Source organism: Myodes glareolus, chromosome 15 (genome assembly GCF_982192425.1).
Source record: "Myodes glareolus chromosome 15, mMyoGla1.1, whole genome shotgun sequence".
NCBI lineage: Eukaryota > Metazoa > Chordata > Mammalia > Rodentia > Cricetidae > Myodes > Myodes glareolus.
The window spans coordinates 10,100,678-10,119,955 of NC_142040.1; the positions used below are offsets into that span (position 1 = coordinate 10,100,678).

Sequence of the window (19,278 nt, forward strand, 5' to 3'; positions counted from 1 at the left end):
CACTTGGAAGTCAGAGAGAGGAAGTGATAAGGCAGGACAGAGACAGGCTCTCAGCTTTTTGAATTGAGGACGAAGACAGGAAGGAAGCAACTGGTGACTGTTCCCAGTTCTCTGATTTTCCAGGTTTTACCTGGATATCTAACTCCTGGTTTTTATTGATTAATTAGATTCATGCTTCATTTTCTAGTACTCAATGCGGCATCATCTTTACCTTCACCATCATTGTCAGCAGATTTGGGGAGACAATTGGGGCATTAGTTAATGAAAAAAGCTTTTTCCACTTTAAAAAATGGGAAACATTATGACAATGGAGGGAGTTAGGTCTCAGTATGACTACACAATGGATGCTTTAAAAAAAGAACAATTAAGTGATGGGATAATTAACTTAGATGAGACTTACATAATGTCAATTATAAACATTATTGGTTTGATTATTCTTGTTTTATCCCTAAAAAGTTGGTTGATATAAGTGCTGAGTTTGCTGATATGAGAGTCAAGATACAGGCCTTAGAAAAAGTTAGTAAAGAAAATAATGCCATTTGACTGACAAGTTACAAGCCTTAAGAGATATTCGGATAAAGACAGAGGAATTTAAAGGAGAACTAACCTCAGTATTACATTGTAAGGTTAGAGAGGAACAATCCAGGATTTTCAAACAACTGACCTTAATTTATCCAGTCATCAACAGGAACTGCCAAATGACAGGCATCTCCAAGGCTGTGTAAGAGCTGACTGGGTTTTTGTGGAAATGATAGATTTGACGAGATTTAAGGATGTGATAGTCTCATATGGTATGCATTTACTTTTTGGGAAGCAGATATAAATTTATGGTCAACTAGTAATGGAATTGTCACACAAGACTAGAAAGACTTGGTTACAGCAGTATTGGTGACTAGTAGTCAATTGCAGCAGAGAACCTGGTAGAAAGATGAGGCTAAGACCATTGAACAATGAACTAGGGTTAGACATATGAAAATCTCCCAAGATCAACTTCTTGGAGAAGGTGATTATGCTGATATACAAAAATAGTCTCTATATGATGATCACTCCTTGGCTCTATGTTGTGCAGCAGCTTTGAATGTTTGGGATAGAATTGAAGAAGTTGGAAAGAGAATTGAGTCATTTACTAAAGTTATACAGGGACCAAAAGAATCTTCACTGTCTTCCTTCCTTCCTTCCTTCTTACCTTCCTTCCTTCCTTCCTTCCTTTCTTCTTTCTTTTAACAAAGATTGACTTCAGTTGTAAATAGAATGATATCAAATTCAGAAGATAGACAAATAATAGTTGAATATTTGGTTTTTGAAAATGCTAATTCACAATGCAAAATGGTAATTCAGCCTTTAAAAGCAAGCACAGCATCCATAGAGGAAAGGATCTGAGATATAGTCAATGTTGAATCTCATAACTATGATGATGCTTGGATAGGAGAAGTGATTTACAGAGGCTTGAAGGTAAATAAAAAAGCCAGAGTTTTAATTGTGACAAACAAGATCACCTAAAAAGGAATTGTAGGCAGGGTGTTTCTAGAAACAATGTTTTTGCTAAGAATAATCCAACCAGAAGGCTCCTCCTTTCTGGAGTATGCAGAAGGTGTGGCAATGGCAGACATTGGATCAATGAATGCAGATCAAGAGGAACAGACAAGGTAACCCTTGCCTTTTGGAAACACCTTGGGAGGCCTCTTGTGGAACACTGCTCAAATTTGTTCAGTCATTCACTGTGGGGGGAAACTCCTCCTTGGAGCAATTAAAGGACACAATGTCTATTGTAAAAAAAAAAGAAAGAAAGAAAGAAAAGAAAAGAAAAAAAGAAGGAAAAAACCATACTGCTCTGGATGATAGAACAACTTTAGATGATAAAATAAAAAATTCAGGAGAAACCATAAAGCAAATAGTATACAGAGTAGATTTGAACAAGAGAGACTTCTTCATGAGAAGAGGCGATAGTTCATCAAATAATGTGGCCATTCAATCTAAACTAACTTATAGGACCAACAAATGATTTTCATTAGCTCAGATATAACTTGCCAAAAAGGGACCTCCCCAAAGTAAGGGTTGTGGTAGGGTTTTGCTTTGTCTTTTCAGGAGAACGAAGGCATCTAGGTAATATGGATACCACTGGACGGACACCACTGGACAAATGAGACATCTGAAGAAAAAGGACAAACAATTCAGAGAAAATGGCCAAAGAAAAAGAATAAATTGGCCTATTCTACATCACATATCCAACAGGATAAAATTTTATAAATCTTCCCAAATGTTTATTTTTGCTGTTCTCTATAGACTTATAATGTGAATGGTCTTTTTGTAGTCCCAATCCAATTACAAATTAAAACTGAAGTTGAAGCTGTGGTGTGACTCTCTTTCTCTAAATCAAGCTTGCTTGTTAAAGGAAAATCAAGAATCTCTGTCTCTTGTCAGAAGAGTCATCTGATATGGGACAGAAGAAAAATTAGGTCTATTCTATTGCCACTAATCTCATAATACTTTGGTTTTCTTTTGAGTCTTTAAAATTTTTCTTGTTCGAAGGGTTATGGATATTTGTCATCATTTAGGGTTGTTGGTTACAAGTTGCTATTGGTAATGGTCAGGAAAAAGGCTGAACAAAGGAGATTAGATTCAGGGATCTTTTTATGAAAAGAAAAATCGGAGGATATAGAATTGATAGGATGAAAGAGTAGATTATTGACTCTACATTGAAATCTGTTGGTATGGATTTTTGTATATTGATACAATTCTGAGGTTATTTTTATTAGAACCTACGTTCTACTCTTGTTTAAGGTGTTGCACCTATACAACTTATTTAACAATATAATGTAAATTTCAAGTATTTGAAAGTTATTATTACAAACAAGGATAATAAAGAAATGCAGGTTAATGTTAGTCACCTATTATAATCAAACTTGTAGTCATGTTACATATGTTTTCAAGGTCAAGCAGAAATATATTTTAGGCAGATAGGTGGTCGTCAAACATTTCAGAGAGCCATAGAATATGGTTATTTAAGATGTATTAATAACATAAGTTTTATTTTTAATGACAATGAGTCATGTCTGCTCCTGGCAGTACCAATCTACTTCAGAGAAGAAGACTGGCATCAAAGAAACTCCATATGAAGTTTATTTTCTTTGTGACAAAAGTTAGCCACTGGGCAAGGAAGTGCCTTTGCTTCAAATACCGACAGCATGCTGTCCAAATTGGACACGTAGAATACAAAAGAAAATCACTGCTGAACTTCACCAAGACAAGGTGGGACAGTCCTCCAGAAAATTCTGCTTCACAGAAACATCTATCATATATTCTAGGTCTGCAGGCCAAAGATGGATACCACAAAATTGCAGAGGAACCTTGGGTGACTGTCCAGGCAACTAGCTGTTTCTGTCATTTCTCACATTTTTGGGAAGTTGCTTGGTTGCACTTCCTTATTACTCAGTTAACATTATTTCCTTCTCGGATCTCTGATGGAGTTGAAGACTAGATAGTTAAAGTTTTCCTTGTTAACAAATTCAGGAAAGAAACTCACAAAAGAGGTATAAATTTTGTAAGGTTGAGAGACATAAAAGGATAGTTTTGGGTTGGTGATACAAGTTAGGATATGAAGTAAATTAGGTGCAATGCTTTGGACTCACCAAGATAGGATAATGGAATGTTTTCTCCGAATTTGTCAAATGGTAATGGACTAGACATTGTTAGTGTAATTATTGCCTGTATATAATTACATATATTGTACTTACTTTATATATAGTTTTTCTATGTTAGCTAAAACTTTCTTCGTAAAAAAAGGAGGGAATGTTGTGTGATATTCTGTTTGTGTTCTGACACATAAAACTTGCCTGGAGGTCAGAGGCGTGCAAGTCACTAGTTAACCGTGGAAGCTGAGAGATGGTGGCTCATGTCTTTAATCCCAGCACTTGGGAGGCAGAGGCAGAGATCTCCGTGAGTTTGAGGCCAGCCTGGTCTACAGAGTGAGTTTTTAGAATCACTTGGAATAGTTGTAAGGGGGGAAAACGCTAAGCAGCTTGGTAGTTTCTGAAATAAGAATGGAGAACAAAGTCTTCAGGTTTACGGGTTTAACTTTCTGAGGTGCACGGGCCACCCAAAATTGCTGATCTTTTCGCCGACCTGGATCCCCAACGATTGTTGCCTGTTTTAGAGCAGGCTCTTGTGCTGTCCTCAAGCTCGCCTGGCCTTGACCGGAGAACCCAGTTTGGCGACTGACGTAGGCAAAGGGCTCCCAACAGCACCTGGCCAATCCAAGGGGCCAGAGAGGCAGCGGGCCGAAAGGGATACTTGATTGACACTTAAGATGACCAATGGAAGCAGAGGACAGAGAGGTTTCCGCCCTCATGGGCCGACTATTGGCAATTTCCAGCCAATCGCGGCCAGAAGCTTCTGTTTGGTGGGTGGTCCGCGCGGCCGTGGAGGTTGGCGGCTGTTGAGAGGGTTTCCAGGAAAAGGCCCTGGGCGGAACATCTGTGTCGGAAGAGAAAATGAGTTTAGCTCTGAGGTCGGTACCGAGGAGGCCGTGCCTGCGCTCCACGGAGGGCCACGGGGCGTGGAAGGGAGGCCGGGCCGAGCGGCTGCGGAGCGCCGAGCACCCTGCGGTCCCCGCCTCCCGGCCTCCGCCGCCCTGCCCGGGTGGTCCTTGGCGGCGCCGCGCCGGGAGCGAAGTCTCGCGAGGTTTCCGTCCTTCGTGAGCGGGGCCCGGGCCTGGCCGCCTCCTTCCTGGGGCAGTCGAGGCCCGGCCAGGTTCCTCGGGGTACGAGCGCTGTGCGCTGGCCCACTCGGGTGGGTCTGGTGTGCCCTCTCCCTCCGGCCACGTCCGGACACCTCCTTCCTCATTGGCTCCTCACCCTGTCCATCTACACTCGCAGGCTGGGCGCTGTGGCGCAGGGCGACGCTGGTGGCCCGGGCTGGGTGTGGCGGGTACCCAGGGCCGCCGCCTTCATCCCTGCGGGCCCTTAGATGTTAGCCGCTCGCACATACACTCTGCTGGGTTTCAGGCTATAAAGCTTCCATCGTTTAAAAACGTGCGGATACACGTGTAGTGCCCTCATTTAAACATTTGGCCTGCTTTTACATTGGCAGCCTTTAAGGCAGACGTTTTCGGCTCTACCCGTTTTAGATTATCTTTTACGCTTCTGCAGAGTTTTTAAATGAAGACGTTTAACCTATCGTTTATCTGTTAAGTGAGAGTTACAAATGTTTTAAACATCACATAGACTTAAGCACGAACATTAGATGCTATTCGTATGCCCGTCTAGTATTCGTATGTCCATGTGCTTTTATATTTTGACTGATTAATATCAGTGGAATAAAACCACAAAGCACTGTTGGAAACGTATACTCTAAAAGCATTTTGAACTTATAGCGCTAAAGTGTCTTACCTGTTAAGCTTTATGGTTGTAGTAATTGTGAGAATTGAATTATAAGCTGTTCAAGGTAAGCCAAATACAGCACAGCTGTCATTTATGAAGTTTACTTTTCTATGGACTGTTCTGTTTTCATGGTCTTGGTAGGTGACATGAGTAATAACTATAGTGCTTTGGATGCTGGTTTATAAAAGTACATGTAGACTTCTGGGCGCTGATTTAGGGACAGTTTCTTTATTCTCCAGACTATTCTATTCTGCTTTGTTGAAATTTAGAAAACCATTCTTTGTCCTAAGTGAGGCGAGTTGAAGTGGACTAAACACATTTTTCTGTCTTAGAAGTGACCTTGTAGTAGATAAAACAAAGAGGAAAAAACGAAGAGAGCTCTCTGAAGAACAGAAACAAGAAATTAAAGATGCCTTTGAGCTCTTTGATACCGACAAAGACCACGCGATAGATTATCACGAATTAAAGGTAACAGTGTATTTCATAACACATGTCTTTTGTTGAAACGAATCTCATTGTTGGCTGTTGCTTTAAGGGCTATTTTAAAAGCTTGTTTTAGAGTGTGAGGCTGTTTTCAGCACCCACCTACAGGTGCTGCACTAAAACTGAAGAAGAACCCTACTGTGGCTTTTAGAAGCTTGTATTTAAGTGTGAAGGTACATCCTGGTTTAAGGAATGGTTTTTCATTCACCCAGGTGTGGTGTGAGATAAGAAGGAACAGTTCTTAACATACTCTTCCCGTTTTTGATTTTCTTTGGAGGACGATAGATTTTTGGAAAACCATGCGTGTGTCCTGTGCAGGCATGCACACCACATTGTGTCATGTGTGGAGGGCAGAGCTGGGCTTTGTGTGTCTTCCTCACTGTGGATCTTCCTGTCTGGAGACAGGGACCCTCACTGAACAGGAAGCTCATCACTTTGCTTATGTTGGCTAGAGTGAACTCTGGGACCATACCTGTATTCACCCCTCAATGCTGGGGTGACAGGCACTTGCAGCCCTGCCTGTCCTTTATGTGGGTGGTGGGGATTCCATCTCTGCCTCTCATGGCTGCAGGACCAAGCCCTCTTACCCATTGAGCTATCTCTTCGGCGCAGCATAGACAATTTTGAGATTAAGAGAAGATTGCCTCTGATCTCTAAAATATATAAGAATGCAAGAAACTAGACAAAAAAAATACCAAGTAATTCAATTAAAAAGTGGGGTGGAGAGCAAATCAGAATTCTCAATAGAAAAAACTCAAATGGCTGAAAGACATTTAAGGAATTGTTCAATATCCTTAATCATTAGGGAAATGCAAATCAAAGTGACTCTGAGACACCATTTCATACCTGTCAGAATGGCTAAGATCAAAAATACTGATGACAGCTTATGTTGGAGAGGATAAGGAGTTAGGGAAACACCCCTCCATTGCTGGTGGGAGTACAAGCCTGTACAGCCACTTTGGAAATCAGTATGGTGATTTCTCACAAAATTGGGAATCAATCTACCCCAAGACCCATACACCCAAAGCATGCTCAATCACAAGGACACTTACTCAACAATATTCATAGCAGCATTATTCATAATAGCCAGAATCTGGAAACAACCGAGATGCCCCTCAACTGATGAATGAATAAAGAAAATGTGGTACATTTATACAATGGAGTACTACTCAGATAATGACATCATGAAATTTTGCAGGCAAATGGATGGAATTAGAAAAAAAAAAAAACTATCCTGAGCGAGGTAACCCTGACTCAGAAAGACAAATGCAAGTTTTTATCATGGAGGGATACTGGATTTTGTTTCTTGAAGAAGGCTGTTTCTTCATCAGTTGAGATGGCTCTACACTTTCCGTCCTGAAGCCTATTCATGTGCTGGTTTATATCTATTGACTTGTGTGTGCTGAATCAACCTTCCGTCCCTGGAGGTGACACCAGCTTAGTCATGGTATATGATCATAATGTGTTTTGAATTAAATTGAAAACAAATATTATTGACATTTGAATCTATACTTGGGGCAGGCGGGTACAGAATATTGCCTTTGCTCAGACATTTATGAGATTGAAAATTTAACTCTTACATCTTAAATTAACCCATTTCTATTAATCTGTATATCATCATGAGGCTGTCTCCTACCAGTAAGGTTCCTGGTGTCCTCCTCCTTCGGCAGCTACATGGCATCTCTTTGACTTTGCCTACTCTCTCTATATCTCTGTTTAGATTTCCCGCCTGGTTTAACTCTGCTAAGCTATTGGCCAAAACAGCTTTATTCATCAACCAATAAAACAACACATATACATAAAGACATCCCGCATCAGAAAATGTTCTCTTTCCAGCTTTTATTTTTTATTTTTTTGATGTAGGTTTTATTTTTGTAATAGCCTTGGCTGTCCTAGAACTTACTTCGTAGACCAGGCTGACCTTGAACTCACAGAGATTTGCTTGCCTCTGCCTCCCAAGTGCTGGAATTAAAGGTGTGCGTCACCTCCACCCAGATCTGTCTTTTAATTTTTAAGATAATACTAACACACTCTTAGTGTGCTTTTCTTTGCTACAAAGGATGTAAATTGTCTAGTGCCTAATGCTGAGGGCCATGTCAAATTTAAGGCTTAAAATTACTAGTATAGATAGAAGGGAAAATTGGTGAGGTTCTTACATTTCTTACATTCAACTTAGTAAAAAAGAGAACATTTTGAAATTGTTAAGTAGCCTTAAATGTTTATTTAGGAGTTTTAATGGCAACATTGTAGGGGATTTTTTAAGCAATCCAAGTAGGGGTAGGAACTATGTCCTGAGAGGATAGAATATCTAAAAGTGGTGATAGGCCTGGCCCTTTAGCCTCCGTCGTGAGTTCCTCCTTTAGCTTGTTCTCCCTCACACTGTTGTTGCTGCTGCTGCCCTCCTGCCACATGGCATGAGTTATGCCTGCCCAGTGTTTTAGCCATTTGTTGTTTCTGACTCTCATGGTTTGGGATTTTATTTTATAGCTGGAGCTTCTTCACTTCTGGTTTACCTTTTCATGACCTTAAATTAAGTTTATGTCTTTCTTCAAGTCTTTGGCCATGTTCATTGCTCATAACCCTGCACACTAAGGAAAGATCCCTCTACCTGTATTTTCTATTAAATGCTGTATTTTTTTTTTTCTCATCACTTTTCTCACTTGCTTCTACCCAAACTCTTCCCATCTTGAGAAGGTGAGCAGCCCTATCTTGTCCCTCCTTCCTTGTTTTGGCTCAGCACCTATTGGAATCCCACACCCTTCCCACCAGCTCTGCACTGTTCTTTAAGGAGCGATTTGACTCTCTCAGGATTTCACTCTCTAGTGACACATCTCTTCTTTCCTGGTAACAGCAAAATGGCTCTAGTTTAAATTACTCTGAAATGAATCTGGTGGCTAATCATGGTTGCTTCGATGGAAATGCTGTTTGTTGGATTTTGAGAAAGGATTTTCTTTTTGTATTCCATACTAGTTTTAACTTACAACACTCTTAGTCTCCTGAGTGGTAAGATTATGAAGTTCATGCAATTTTATGTGTCTTATCGCATTTATTTATTTATTTATTTGGACAGGGTTGCTCTGTGTAGCAGCTCTGGATGTCCTGAAACTCGCTTTGTAGAACAGGCTGGCCTCCAGCTCATAGAGATCCCTCTACCTTTGCCTCCCAAGAACTTGATTAAAGACATGTGCCGCCAAGACAGGCTGCTTTTATTCTCTTGGTTACCCTTTTAATATTTATGATAAGTCTTTTAATCCTTCAGTGACAGAAGAATTGTTATCTCTGTATTTAGCACTATTTTATGGATTTTGTGTAAACTTTAAAAAAACTGGTTGGGTATATAAAACAGCAAAATGTCAATAAAAACTTTTATTTAATTTCAAAATGAAAAACCAGTATAGTATCATTTTATTTTAGTTATAAAATGCAAAATCATTGTGCTTTAGTATTATATTGTCATCTTTTAAGATGTAAAACTTTCTTAGAAATCAGTGATTGATTCTTTTGCAAGGAGTGCTTTATAATTTGTTTTTCCTTCTCATCCAAAAGGTGGCAATGAGGGCCTTGGGCTTTGATGTGAAAAAAGCTGACGTGTTGAAGATTCTTAAAGATTACGACAGAGAAGCCACGGGCAAAATCTCCTTCCAAGATTTTAATGAAGTTGGTGTGTACTAAAGTAGTCTTCATAACCAGTAGTTGTTGGGAAATTAGGAAATTTTTGTTGGTTTTCAAAGAAAAAAATACTTTGACTTATACTGTGAGAATTAGTTTTAACTTTTGATGATTTCAACAAGGAATTACTGTGTTTCTTTTCTGATTTATTAATATTATGTCACTAAAGGGTGACCAAAAATGACTTCTTGTTTGTAAAAGAAAATGTAGTATGTTGATCCTGAGGAAATCTTTCTGATGATTGCTGCCCTGCGCTGTTTCTGTTGGCAAAGTGGAAGACGGCAGAAGTCGTAGGACTCGGTGTCTTGGTGGGAGATGATGACGACATCTCCTTAGGTGGACAGTTTATGAGGCTCTGCGTTCTTAACAACCTTAGTGATGCCTGTCATCTGTTGCAAAGCTGAGGCCATAGACAGGGTGTTGTGAGGCTTAAATTTTGGGTATTTGATTTTAATGAGTCACTCATGATATATACAGATAAGGCTTTTTCAATAGAGGATTCTGACCAAAGCAAAAACAAACAAACAAACAAAAAAAACCCCTTACTTCAGTAGAGGATTCTGGAAGGCTGGAAATTGGCTATTGTAGCTTAAATCTATTACCTACAATGTTATAAATAGATTGAATAAATATTTATGTTCAGTTTTAGTAAGCTGCTGTTCTAAACCAATGATACAGCTTTAAAGATCATGAACTAAGCATGCCATGCAGTCGTTTGTATATATTTAAAAAATTGAAAACTGATGCAATTATTTAAATCTTCAAAGAGAAGTAATAGGGGAAAGAAAAAGAAATGGTAACGAGAAGACAGAGAACATAGATTTGTCTCGCTCTCATTAGAAAGCTCATACTGAAAGCAGAGGAGGCAGAATAAAATGACAAATCTAAGAGGAAGCAGCATTCTTCCTAACACAGAAGATCCTCACCTTAGGAGGCAGTGTTGACTGTTTAGAGAGGCAGATTGTCCGTTTTAGAAGCAGATTTATTCCCCCCTCTAATTTGTAGAGTTGTTTCCTTGAGCGGAGAACAAGAACCACCTTTCCTCTCACAGTATAGGTGGTCTCCTAAAGTGGATCCCAGGACCCAGGAGTTAACATGGGTCACTTATAGAAGAAGCCAGGAGTCAGGACATGGTTGGAACGATGCGGCTGTGACAAGCTATAATCAAGGCACATGCGAAGCATAGACTGCTTGGGAGCCAGATTTCCTCCCTGCATTCCTATCTTGGTTCTGACTCCAAGTGTCAGTGAACTTGATTAGTTTATTGTCTGTGTGTCATTTTCTTCTATAAAATGAGGATAGTGTAATAATATATCAGGGTTAAGTAGTTTATTAACATGGAAAATATTAAACACTACCGTATATAGGAAGAGCTATCAAATGCTGTTGTTATGATTAAGAATAATCCCAGCACTCAGGAGGCAGAGGTAGCCCATGCTCTGAGTTTGTGGTTAGCCTGGTCTGCATATGGAGTCCCAGGCCAGCCAGGGCTACATATTGAGACCCTGTCTCCAAGAAAAAGAGAGAGTCAGAGAATGAGTCTTTTGTTTGTTTCTGAACTAAGAAGTGGAAATATGTTTGTATTGTTGGGACATATTCTGTTCTGTATTCTCGTCTTTTTTCTGTTTTCTATTGTTGAGGGCTACTTAAAGCATTATTCATAGTTTTGTAAAGACATCTTTTGCATAAATATAATTTTAAGAATTGTAATTTTTATATTTTAGTATTTAAGAACAGAGTTCCATATTACCTAGATCTTATCTTTGTGCACCATTTGTTGTAGCCTAAGGACACTGTCCCACAGAATTCCAGATGAGCTTGGCACTTCCTGAGCTTTCCCCATTATAAGAAAAAAAAGTCCATTCAATGCGAGGGTAGTTAGCATCATTTGGGTAATGAGTAGCAGGTGTTTCAGGAATTGCTGCCTTTAAGGTAAGATTAGAAGCGAGATGTTTTTATACTTCATCTGTTCCTGGCTTGTACTACTTACATTTTAAATTCTATCTAAAATACAATATTATATTGTTTTCATTTTGATTATTTATCCAACATCGTAATTTTTGCATTTGGTGGAAAGAATGGAATTAGTTAAAATTACCAAGAAATTGTTTTTAGTACCTTAGGATTTAGGTATAGGAGGCAACAAACTTGATTCTGTGTGATAGAGGGAGATTGTTAGCGAGGACCAAAGTTGTCAGATTGTAGCCCCGGACTGAATTTGACTGCATACTCTGTTCTACCACCCATTTGTTTAGGCTGCTTTTCTGCTGCCGTGCTTGAGTGAGTAGTTTAGACTGTGGGCTTAAGTTTCCCGAAAACCTGAAATGTTTTTATCTGGCCCTTTACTGGAAATATCTCTCAAGGCTTCAACTAGAGAAGTTAAGTCTTTTCAAAGGGGATTTTTAATTTAAATCTTCAGGAATCTTAGATTCCTTGGAATTGCCAAGAAGATTGTAGGAGTAGAGGAAGTGCAGTCCAGGCAGAGAAAGCAACAGGCGGAGTGGTACTAGATGGTCAGTATGTTTGAGACGTTTGATCTCATGGAGTCTCCTCTGCTAGAGAAGGTCAGAGTGCTGGGAAGGCAGACTCAGGTCATACTGATGTCTTAGGTAATATACTAAAGTTTACTTTAGTCAGCAGAACTTAAGGACTGGGATATCATGTTTCCCAAAAGTAGCTGATGAGAAGATTGGTGATGAGCCAACAAGAGTCTGGTGAAGACAGAAGGTTGGCTTTATGGTCAGGATTGCTAGGATGAAAAGGAAGAGGGCTCTGTTGGAGAGTGAAACAAGATGGTGTCCTTAGAACTGTAGTGTAAGTGATCCTCAGTGGGATCATTATTTCAGAATGAGTAAATGATATAGTTACTCTTCAGTCAGTGGAGGTCCAGGGGCTGCAGAGCCAATAGGTGGCTGTACAAGAACTTGAAGGTCTGATACTTGTGAGTTTGAAATAAATATTGTATGTTTGGATAGGAACTTTCTAACAGTTCCTTTCATAGTTTTTGATTTAATGTAGTCCTCCAGAATTAGCTGTTTCTTTACCTGATTTTTATAAGGTCTAATAATTTTGATGGAAAGACATTTCCGACAGTGTAATTAAATCGTGTATCTTTGTAGTTGGTTTTAGTGTGCTTTATGTCAATAAAGTGAAGTACTACAATATAAAAATCAAAACAAAGTGGTTGAATAGACAGAATTTGGAGTTTTGTTAAATAGGTGAAACCTTGACTGTGGGTGTGAATTACTTTAAATCTTCCTACTGGATTGTAGGTGTGAGCCACCATACTTGGTTTGTTTCCATTGAAAAAGATTTCTTGCAAAGAAATAGTACTTGTAGAACAGAAGTGGAAGGTGAAGGTGTGGAGGAATGTCACTGTAAAATACTTTATGTCAGGTAATGCTTTAGTTACTGAGAATTAGGGACAGTTACAAGTCCGAAGAAATCTGCATTCTCTGGTATAGTATTGGCAGGTGAATATATAGACACATCTCTCTGAAGTACCAGTAGAGTGTCAGTGGGATAGGATTGCACATCTTGGCTTCCCATCTGTTGTTCTTTAAGTACATTAGTATTTCAGCAGTCTGCCTTTCTGGTTTACCTGTCATGTATGTTACTTAATCGATGAAGAAATTTCATAACACTTTTTTCTTGTCCTGCTTTCTTGTTGGGACTGAATTCAAAATAAGTTGAGTGTGTGCCATAGAGTTAAGTGTGGTATTTTATTTTGGTGTTATGGCTGTAGGTATGCCAATTCTTTTATGAATATTTATGAGCTTTGATTTGCATACTTATAGTAATATACTTCAATTAGTTTCTTGGAAACCTTTTTTTGGATAAAATTAATGGCCAAAAGATAATTTTGGATTTATGTGTAGTTGATATACCATTAGCTTGACTAGGTGCTTACTCAGCCAAATACAGATGAAATAGCAATAGACAACAACTTGTAGAAGACTTAAATTGTATTTTTCACTTTGGGCTCATTAAGCATTCTGGTACTTTCTGGCTACAGGCATTTGAAATTTTCAAATTTCAAATTGGAACCTATAGATTCCAATAGGACCAAATTACTTTTGATGGTGTAATGAAAATAATAAATGCCTTTCCTTGTAGCAGAACAGCTTTGTTAAAAATGTTTCTTTTAACTCTAGTGACAGACTGGATATTGGAAAGAGATCCACATGAAGAGATACTGAAGGCTTTTAAACTGTTTGATGATGACGATTCAGGTAAAATAAGCTTGAGGAATTTGCGACGTGTTGCCAGAGAACTGGGAGAAAATATGAGTGATGAAGAACTTCGGGCTATGATAGAAGAATTTGATAAAGACGGTGATGGGGAAAGTAAGTTCTGTCCTCCTTTTTTTCTAAAATCTGTTGATTTTTCAAGACTCCAAGCAAATTTTCTCTCCCTCCACCTTTTCTTTCGCTTTTATTTTTGAAGATGAGCTGTGTGTTGCCTTGAGTTTATTTCAGGTTTGGTCTTGAACTTATGATCCTTTTGCCTCAGCCACCAGAATAGATGGGAGTCCAGTTGGGTGCCAAACTCTGTGAACTTCTATTTATACTGAAGCAGATCTTTAAAACAACTATGTAATTTATAGTATGAAATATACAAACTTCTCTGAAGACAAAATAGCCTCAAAATTTAGCTACTTACTAAAACTTTAGATTTTAATGCTTTCTCTCTCACCGAGCTTGCACTTCTGAGCTATTACTAAATTAATTGATTTTTTAATTTTTATTTATTTATTTATTAAAAATTTCCACCTCCTCCCCACCTCCCATTTCTCTCCCCCTCCCCCCACCCCCCGTTCCCTCTCTAGTCCTAAGAGCAGTCAGGGTTCCCTGTCCCGTGGGAAGTCCAAGGTCTCCGCCCTCCATCCAGGTCTAGGAAGGTGAGCATCCAAACAAACCAGGTTCCCACAAAGCCAGTCCATGCAGTAGAATCAAAACCCAGTGCCATTGTCCTTGGCTTCTCACTCCACCCTCATTGTCAGCCACGTTCAGAGAGTCCGGTTTGATCACATGCTCCTTCAGTCCCAGTCCAGCTGGCCTTGGTGAGCTCCCATTAGATCAGTCCCACTGTCTACATGGGTGGATACACCCTTCGCGGTCCTGACTTCCTTGCTCATTTTCCCCCTCCTTCTGCTCTTCACTTGGACCTTGGGAGCTCAGTCCAGTCCTCCAGTGTGGGTCTCTGTCTCTATCTCCATCCATCGCTGGTTGAAGGTTCTATGGTGATATGCATGATATTCATCAGTGTGGCTATGGGACAAGGCCAGTTCAGTCTCCCTCTCTTCTGCTGCCCAAGGAACAATCTGGGGACCTCTCCTTGGACCTGGGAACCCCTCTAGAGTCAAGTCTCTTGCCAACCCTAAAATGGCTCACTTAATTAAGATATCTACTTCCCTGCTCTCATATTCACCCTTCCTCCATCCCAACCATCCCATTCCTCCAAGCTCTCCCCAACCCCCCCCTTCTCCTTTTTCTCTCCCCATCCCTCCTTCTTTCAACCACTTTTATTTACGTTTTTTAATTGTTCTCTGCTGCTCTGATTCAGACCCTAATTTCTATTTAAAATATTACAGTATTCATTCACTGACTGCCTGTGAGATACAGTGTCCTGTACAGATTCCTTGGTGTTTCTTAAAGCCTTCCAATTGTCACTCTTCATTCTATTGATAATATTTTTTTCTAAACTGTAGGCTATAATGTTGTCATTTCTTTGTTCAGACCCTGGAGAGTCTTTACTGCCTGCAGAGTAAAGTACAAAGCCCCCTACGCCAGTTCTACACTTAGTACGTGATCTGTTCTGTTGCATTCTTCTTTCCTGTATTAACTTTACAGAACACTGTGTCCTGAAGACAGTTTGTGTTTACATTTGATAATGCTTCTTCTTCATCTTAGGGCTGATTGCCTGTCTGTTGAAGTGTTACCCATTTTCCCAACCAAGTACATTTGAACACCATCTTTCTCTCAGAAGCCTTTATAAGGGTACCTGTGGTTGGTGAGGGTTCCACTGAGGCTCATAGCATCCAGTGGAGCAAACTGCTTTGATACTTTATTTAATATGGATCCTCTTGGCTATAAACCAAGCTTTATATTTTTTTCATTTTAAACTGCTGAGGATAAAAATACTTTGCTGCCTTTTTGTGACCTTTACTAACTCATTTGGTCTTATAAATGTTTAATGCTATCCAGTTTTTAAGAATAACAATTTTTCTTAACTTTATGGGCTTTAAGTAATAAAGACAGTGAATGTGGATATAAAGATAAATAATGTATAGTACAAAATAGACATAGACATATAGGCATATCTGATAATATGGAAGGAATAGTACCCCAGTCTGTCAATATATGTATAAATAATATAAAACAAAATGCAGTATGTACTTTGATAAAGATGAATGCAACATTTAAGAAGCCATAGTAGACTCCTTTTTAAATAATGATGATAATGATGGTGGTGTCTTAGGGTTACTGTGGCTTTGATGAAACACCATGGCCAAAAGCAACTTGAGGAGGAAAGGGTTTATTTGAACTACGTATCTTGAATCACAGTCCATTAAGGGAAGCCACGGCAGGAACTCAAAGTAGAAAGGAACCTGGAGGCAGGAGCTGATAGAGGGCATGGAGGATGGATTTCCACAGGGAAGAACCAGGCACAGTCTCATTGTGAAAAGGAAAACCAGACTCGCAGCTGTGTAGATAACCCAGTGTCTAATGTTGGGACCCGTCCACTTGCAGTCATCTGGGCTCCTTCGGAGTCCTGGGCTGTGTGTCTGGCTCACATCTGCAGCCCGCAGGTATCTCCTGAGCTCAGGCCAGCGCCGCTCAAGGCTGCGGCTGCTCCCTGTGCTCATCTCCTCTACTCGCATCTTCAGACTTTTGGGGTCTTTGCTGCAATTGGGCTGCACTTCACCAATGGCCTCTGTCTTCAGGGCTCCAGCCCTGCCCTACAGTGCCCATTGTCAGCTGCTCTCCGTGTCCTTTCATGCCTTCAAAATCTGTGCCACCTGGGTGATCTTACATCAGACCAGGTTTGCCTGCCAGCGCAAGGTACAGCCTTGGCACCTCTGAACCACAGCTTCTGTGTACTAACTGGCCAGCATCCATTGTCCCAGCAGAGCAGTTTTAGTGATTTCTCCTTAGTGGCTTTGGTATTTTGTTAATCACAGCTCATTCTTCAGCCCCATCTAACCAGAACCACATATGCTTAACTCAGAATATTCAACAACCCCAATAGAGTCTCTAAGTGATTCTCGAACTTCCTTCTGGAAGTTCACAAGCCAGACCTCCATCACTGCTTCTCTTCCACTCTCCCACAGGACAGCTCACTCAGCCTTGAACACTCAGTGGCTTTTCTAACCTAGAGTTCCAAAGCCCTTCCACAGCCCTCGCCAAAACAATGCAGTCGGGTCCCTCACAGTAAACCCACTCTCCTGTTACCAGTTCTCTCTTAGGGTCACTCTTCTGTGATGAAACAGCATGGCCAAAAGCAGCGTGGGGAGGAATGCAACTCACATATCTTGAGTCACAGATCCTGCGTGTGTGTATGAGTATATGTGTATATATACATGTTTATACACACATTTATCTATACATACACATACATATTCATACACACACATACACAGACTAGGAGTAAAATCAAGTTTATGATACTATTGTCTCTTTGAATTAGCAAGGATTTTTATAGTGACATCTATTCACTTCTTCTGTTTGATTCAAGATATTGTAGGATAGAAACCCTGTATATGTTTTGATGCATTATACAATAGTGTGTGTGGTGTTGTATTTATTAGACACCTGAAAATGCTTGATTGAATAAATCACTGTCTAGGATTTAAAGAGAAACAGCCTAAAAACATCCTCTTCACGTTTACTTTTTAGACAAAGGAGATGACGTGCAGAGCTGTTCTGTACAGAGCCGTGGCTAGAAGCCAGGTCTTTGTTTTCAGTATGGTGGTTTGTAAAAACTGCCATCCATAACCTGTGCCTTAAAGGACTTATTAAGTCTTGACGTGCATATACTCACTTGCTTTATATAGGAAACTCTCTTTTCTGAGCATTCCTATATGTGAGGGTATGTGTTCATCTTTAGAATCATATTTAAGATTGCTCAGTCCTGTTTATTACAGGTTGCTGTAATAAATATACTTTAAACATTAAAGTTTCTTACCAAATTTTATTTGTAATTTTAGTTAAGTGCAAAATAATTATCATAAGTGACTATTTCCTGTATTATTGTTTTATAGTTGCTATATAATAATGTGTATTTTATCAAGTTATTTCTGTTAATGCTTTTAAGGTTACATGACTTGGTTTCAGTCATTTCTTTTTTCAAAATAAACTTTAAAATCTACAATTTGCCATTTTTTTCTAGTTTGAAAATATTTTCTTTCTTTAGAATTCTGTTAGTTTACATGCATGGTATAGGCTGACTGACTTATGAAGAAAGCCTTGCTAAATGTATTAGTAAAGATTATAAAGATGGTTGTTAAACTACGTACATTAGAACTGTCACTTTTTAAACTGTTTCTGCACAAATGATATGTATGTGACTGACTTCTATGGTAACATATATCATCTCTTGTCCCTACTTAATGTGGTAAGATACTCACTTATTTAGAAGTTATATTTGGAATTGTAAGATTTTTGTATGTTGGAAAGTTTAATACATTATAAAGTGATGATTCCTTGGGGAAAGAAAGTTTCTGTGTCTCTGACCATTATATTGTCTTTTTTGCCACAGTAAATCAAGAGGAATTCATTGCTATTATGACCGGTGACATATGAAGGATTGTGAGAATCAACACCAAAATGTTGTCATCTGTGTTCCCTTTTTGTGACTAAAGTCCTGTTAAAAAAAAAATCCAACTCAGTCTTTTCTCCACGAGGACCAAAGCTAAGCACCCTTTGTATTTATTTCACTGAGGCTGAGTTTCTCTGTGTGATCAATGTTGTTAGCATCGACAGTTTTAACTTCAAATTTATAATACAGCTCCATATAAAGCTTAAAAATATCAAATAATGTGGTGTATATTATTTGGAGGCTTCTAAATTTAGCATTAGCTATTTTTTTATTTTGTTTCACATGTTTTTTAGACATTTATTAATAAAATCCTTATTTTATTAGTATGTTAAGTTTGGTAAACTTTCTATTTTAGATTTCTGGTATCTGCTAACACTTAATAGAAGATATTTTAAATCTTTTGTCTTTATACTTTCACTTGTATTTGAAAATAAATCAGAAAATACAAATGATAATAGAATAGAACATTTGTCCATCCCCTGAGGTTTCATCAAGCTTGACATTTCTCAGTTCAGTGCAGGATAATTTATATGTCTGATTCCTTCCTAAGGGTGCTGTTCTTTAGTTTGGAGGGACTATGGATTGTGTATATAGGCCCATCTTTTCTTTCTATGGTATTTTAGAAATCTGATTTTGTAATGACAAGTTGAGCTTGAATAGAGTTGTAACTATTTAACTTCTTGGCAAAATGAAAAAATGTAAATTTTGGATTTTATTGTGGTAAATCCATAAGGAAAAGAGAAAGCACTAGCCTTAGAAAACACTGTGGGCTCTGTTTTTCCATGATGTATCGAGAAATCGTGGAGATCAACTCTGCAGGTATTAATGGGGCATTCTGCCTTCTTGAAGCTAGGGGCAAACAAAGGATTATGGGAAATGGTACCCCAGCACATCCTCAGCAATCCAGTTCTGATTATATGAGCTTTCC

General features: G+C 39.1%; 1 protein-coding gene across 2 annotated transcripts; it reads left to right on the plus strand.

Annotated features, from left to right (window-relative positions):
- The first annotated feature begins 4,383 nt into the window (after nucleotides 1-4,383).
- On the plus strand, nucleotides 4,384-18,676 carry Cetn3 (centrin 3). 2 transcript variants are annotated; one of them, XM_048455838.3, is made up of 5 exons: nucleotides 4,384-4,507; nucleotides 5,711-5,846; nucleotides 9,408-9,522; nucleotides 13,685-13,876; nucleotides 18,291-18,676. In XM_048455838.3, exons 1-5 carry the CDS (start codon nucleotides 4,491-4,493, stop codon nucleotides 18,332-18,334), a joined length of 504 nt encoding a protein of 167 aa, XP_048311795.1. In that variant the 5' UTR covers nucleotides 4,384-4,490; the 3' UTR covers nucleotides 18,335-18,676. The 2 variants fall into 2 exon arrangements, with proteins under 2 accessions (XP_048311795.1, XP_085533023.1); XM_085676897.2 differs by having other exon boundaries at nucleotides 5,714-5,846.
- The last annotated feature ends 602 nt before the right edge of the window (nucleotides 18,677-19,278 follow it).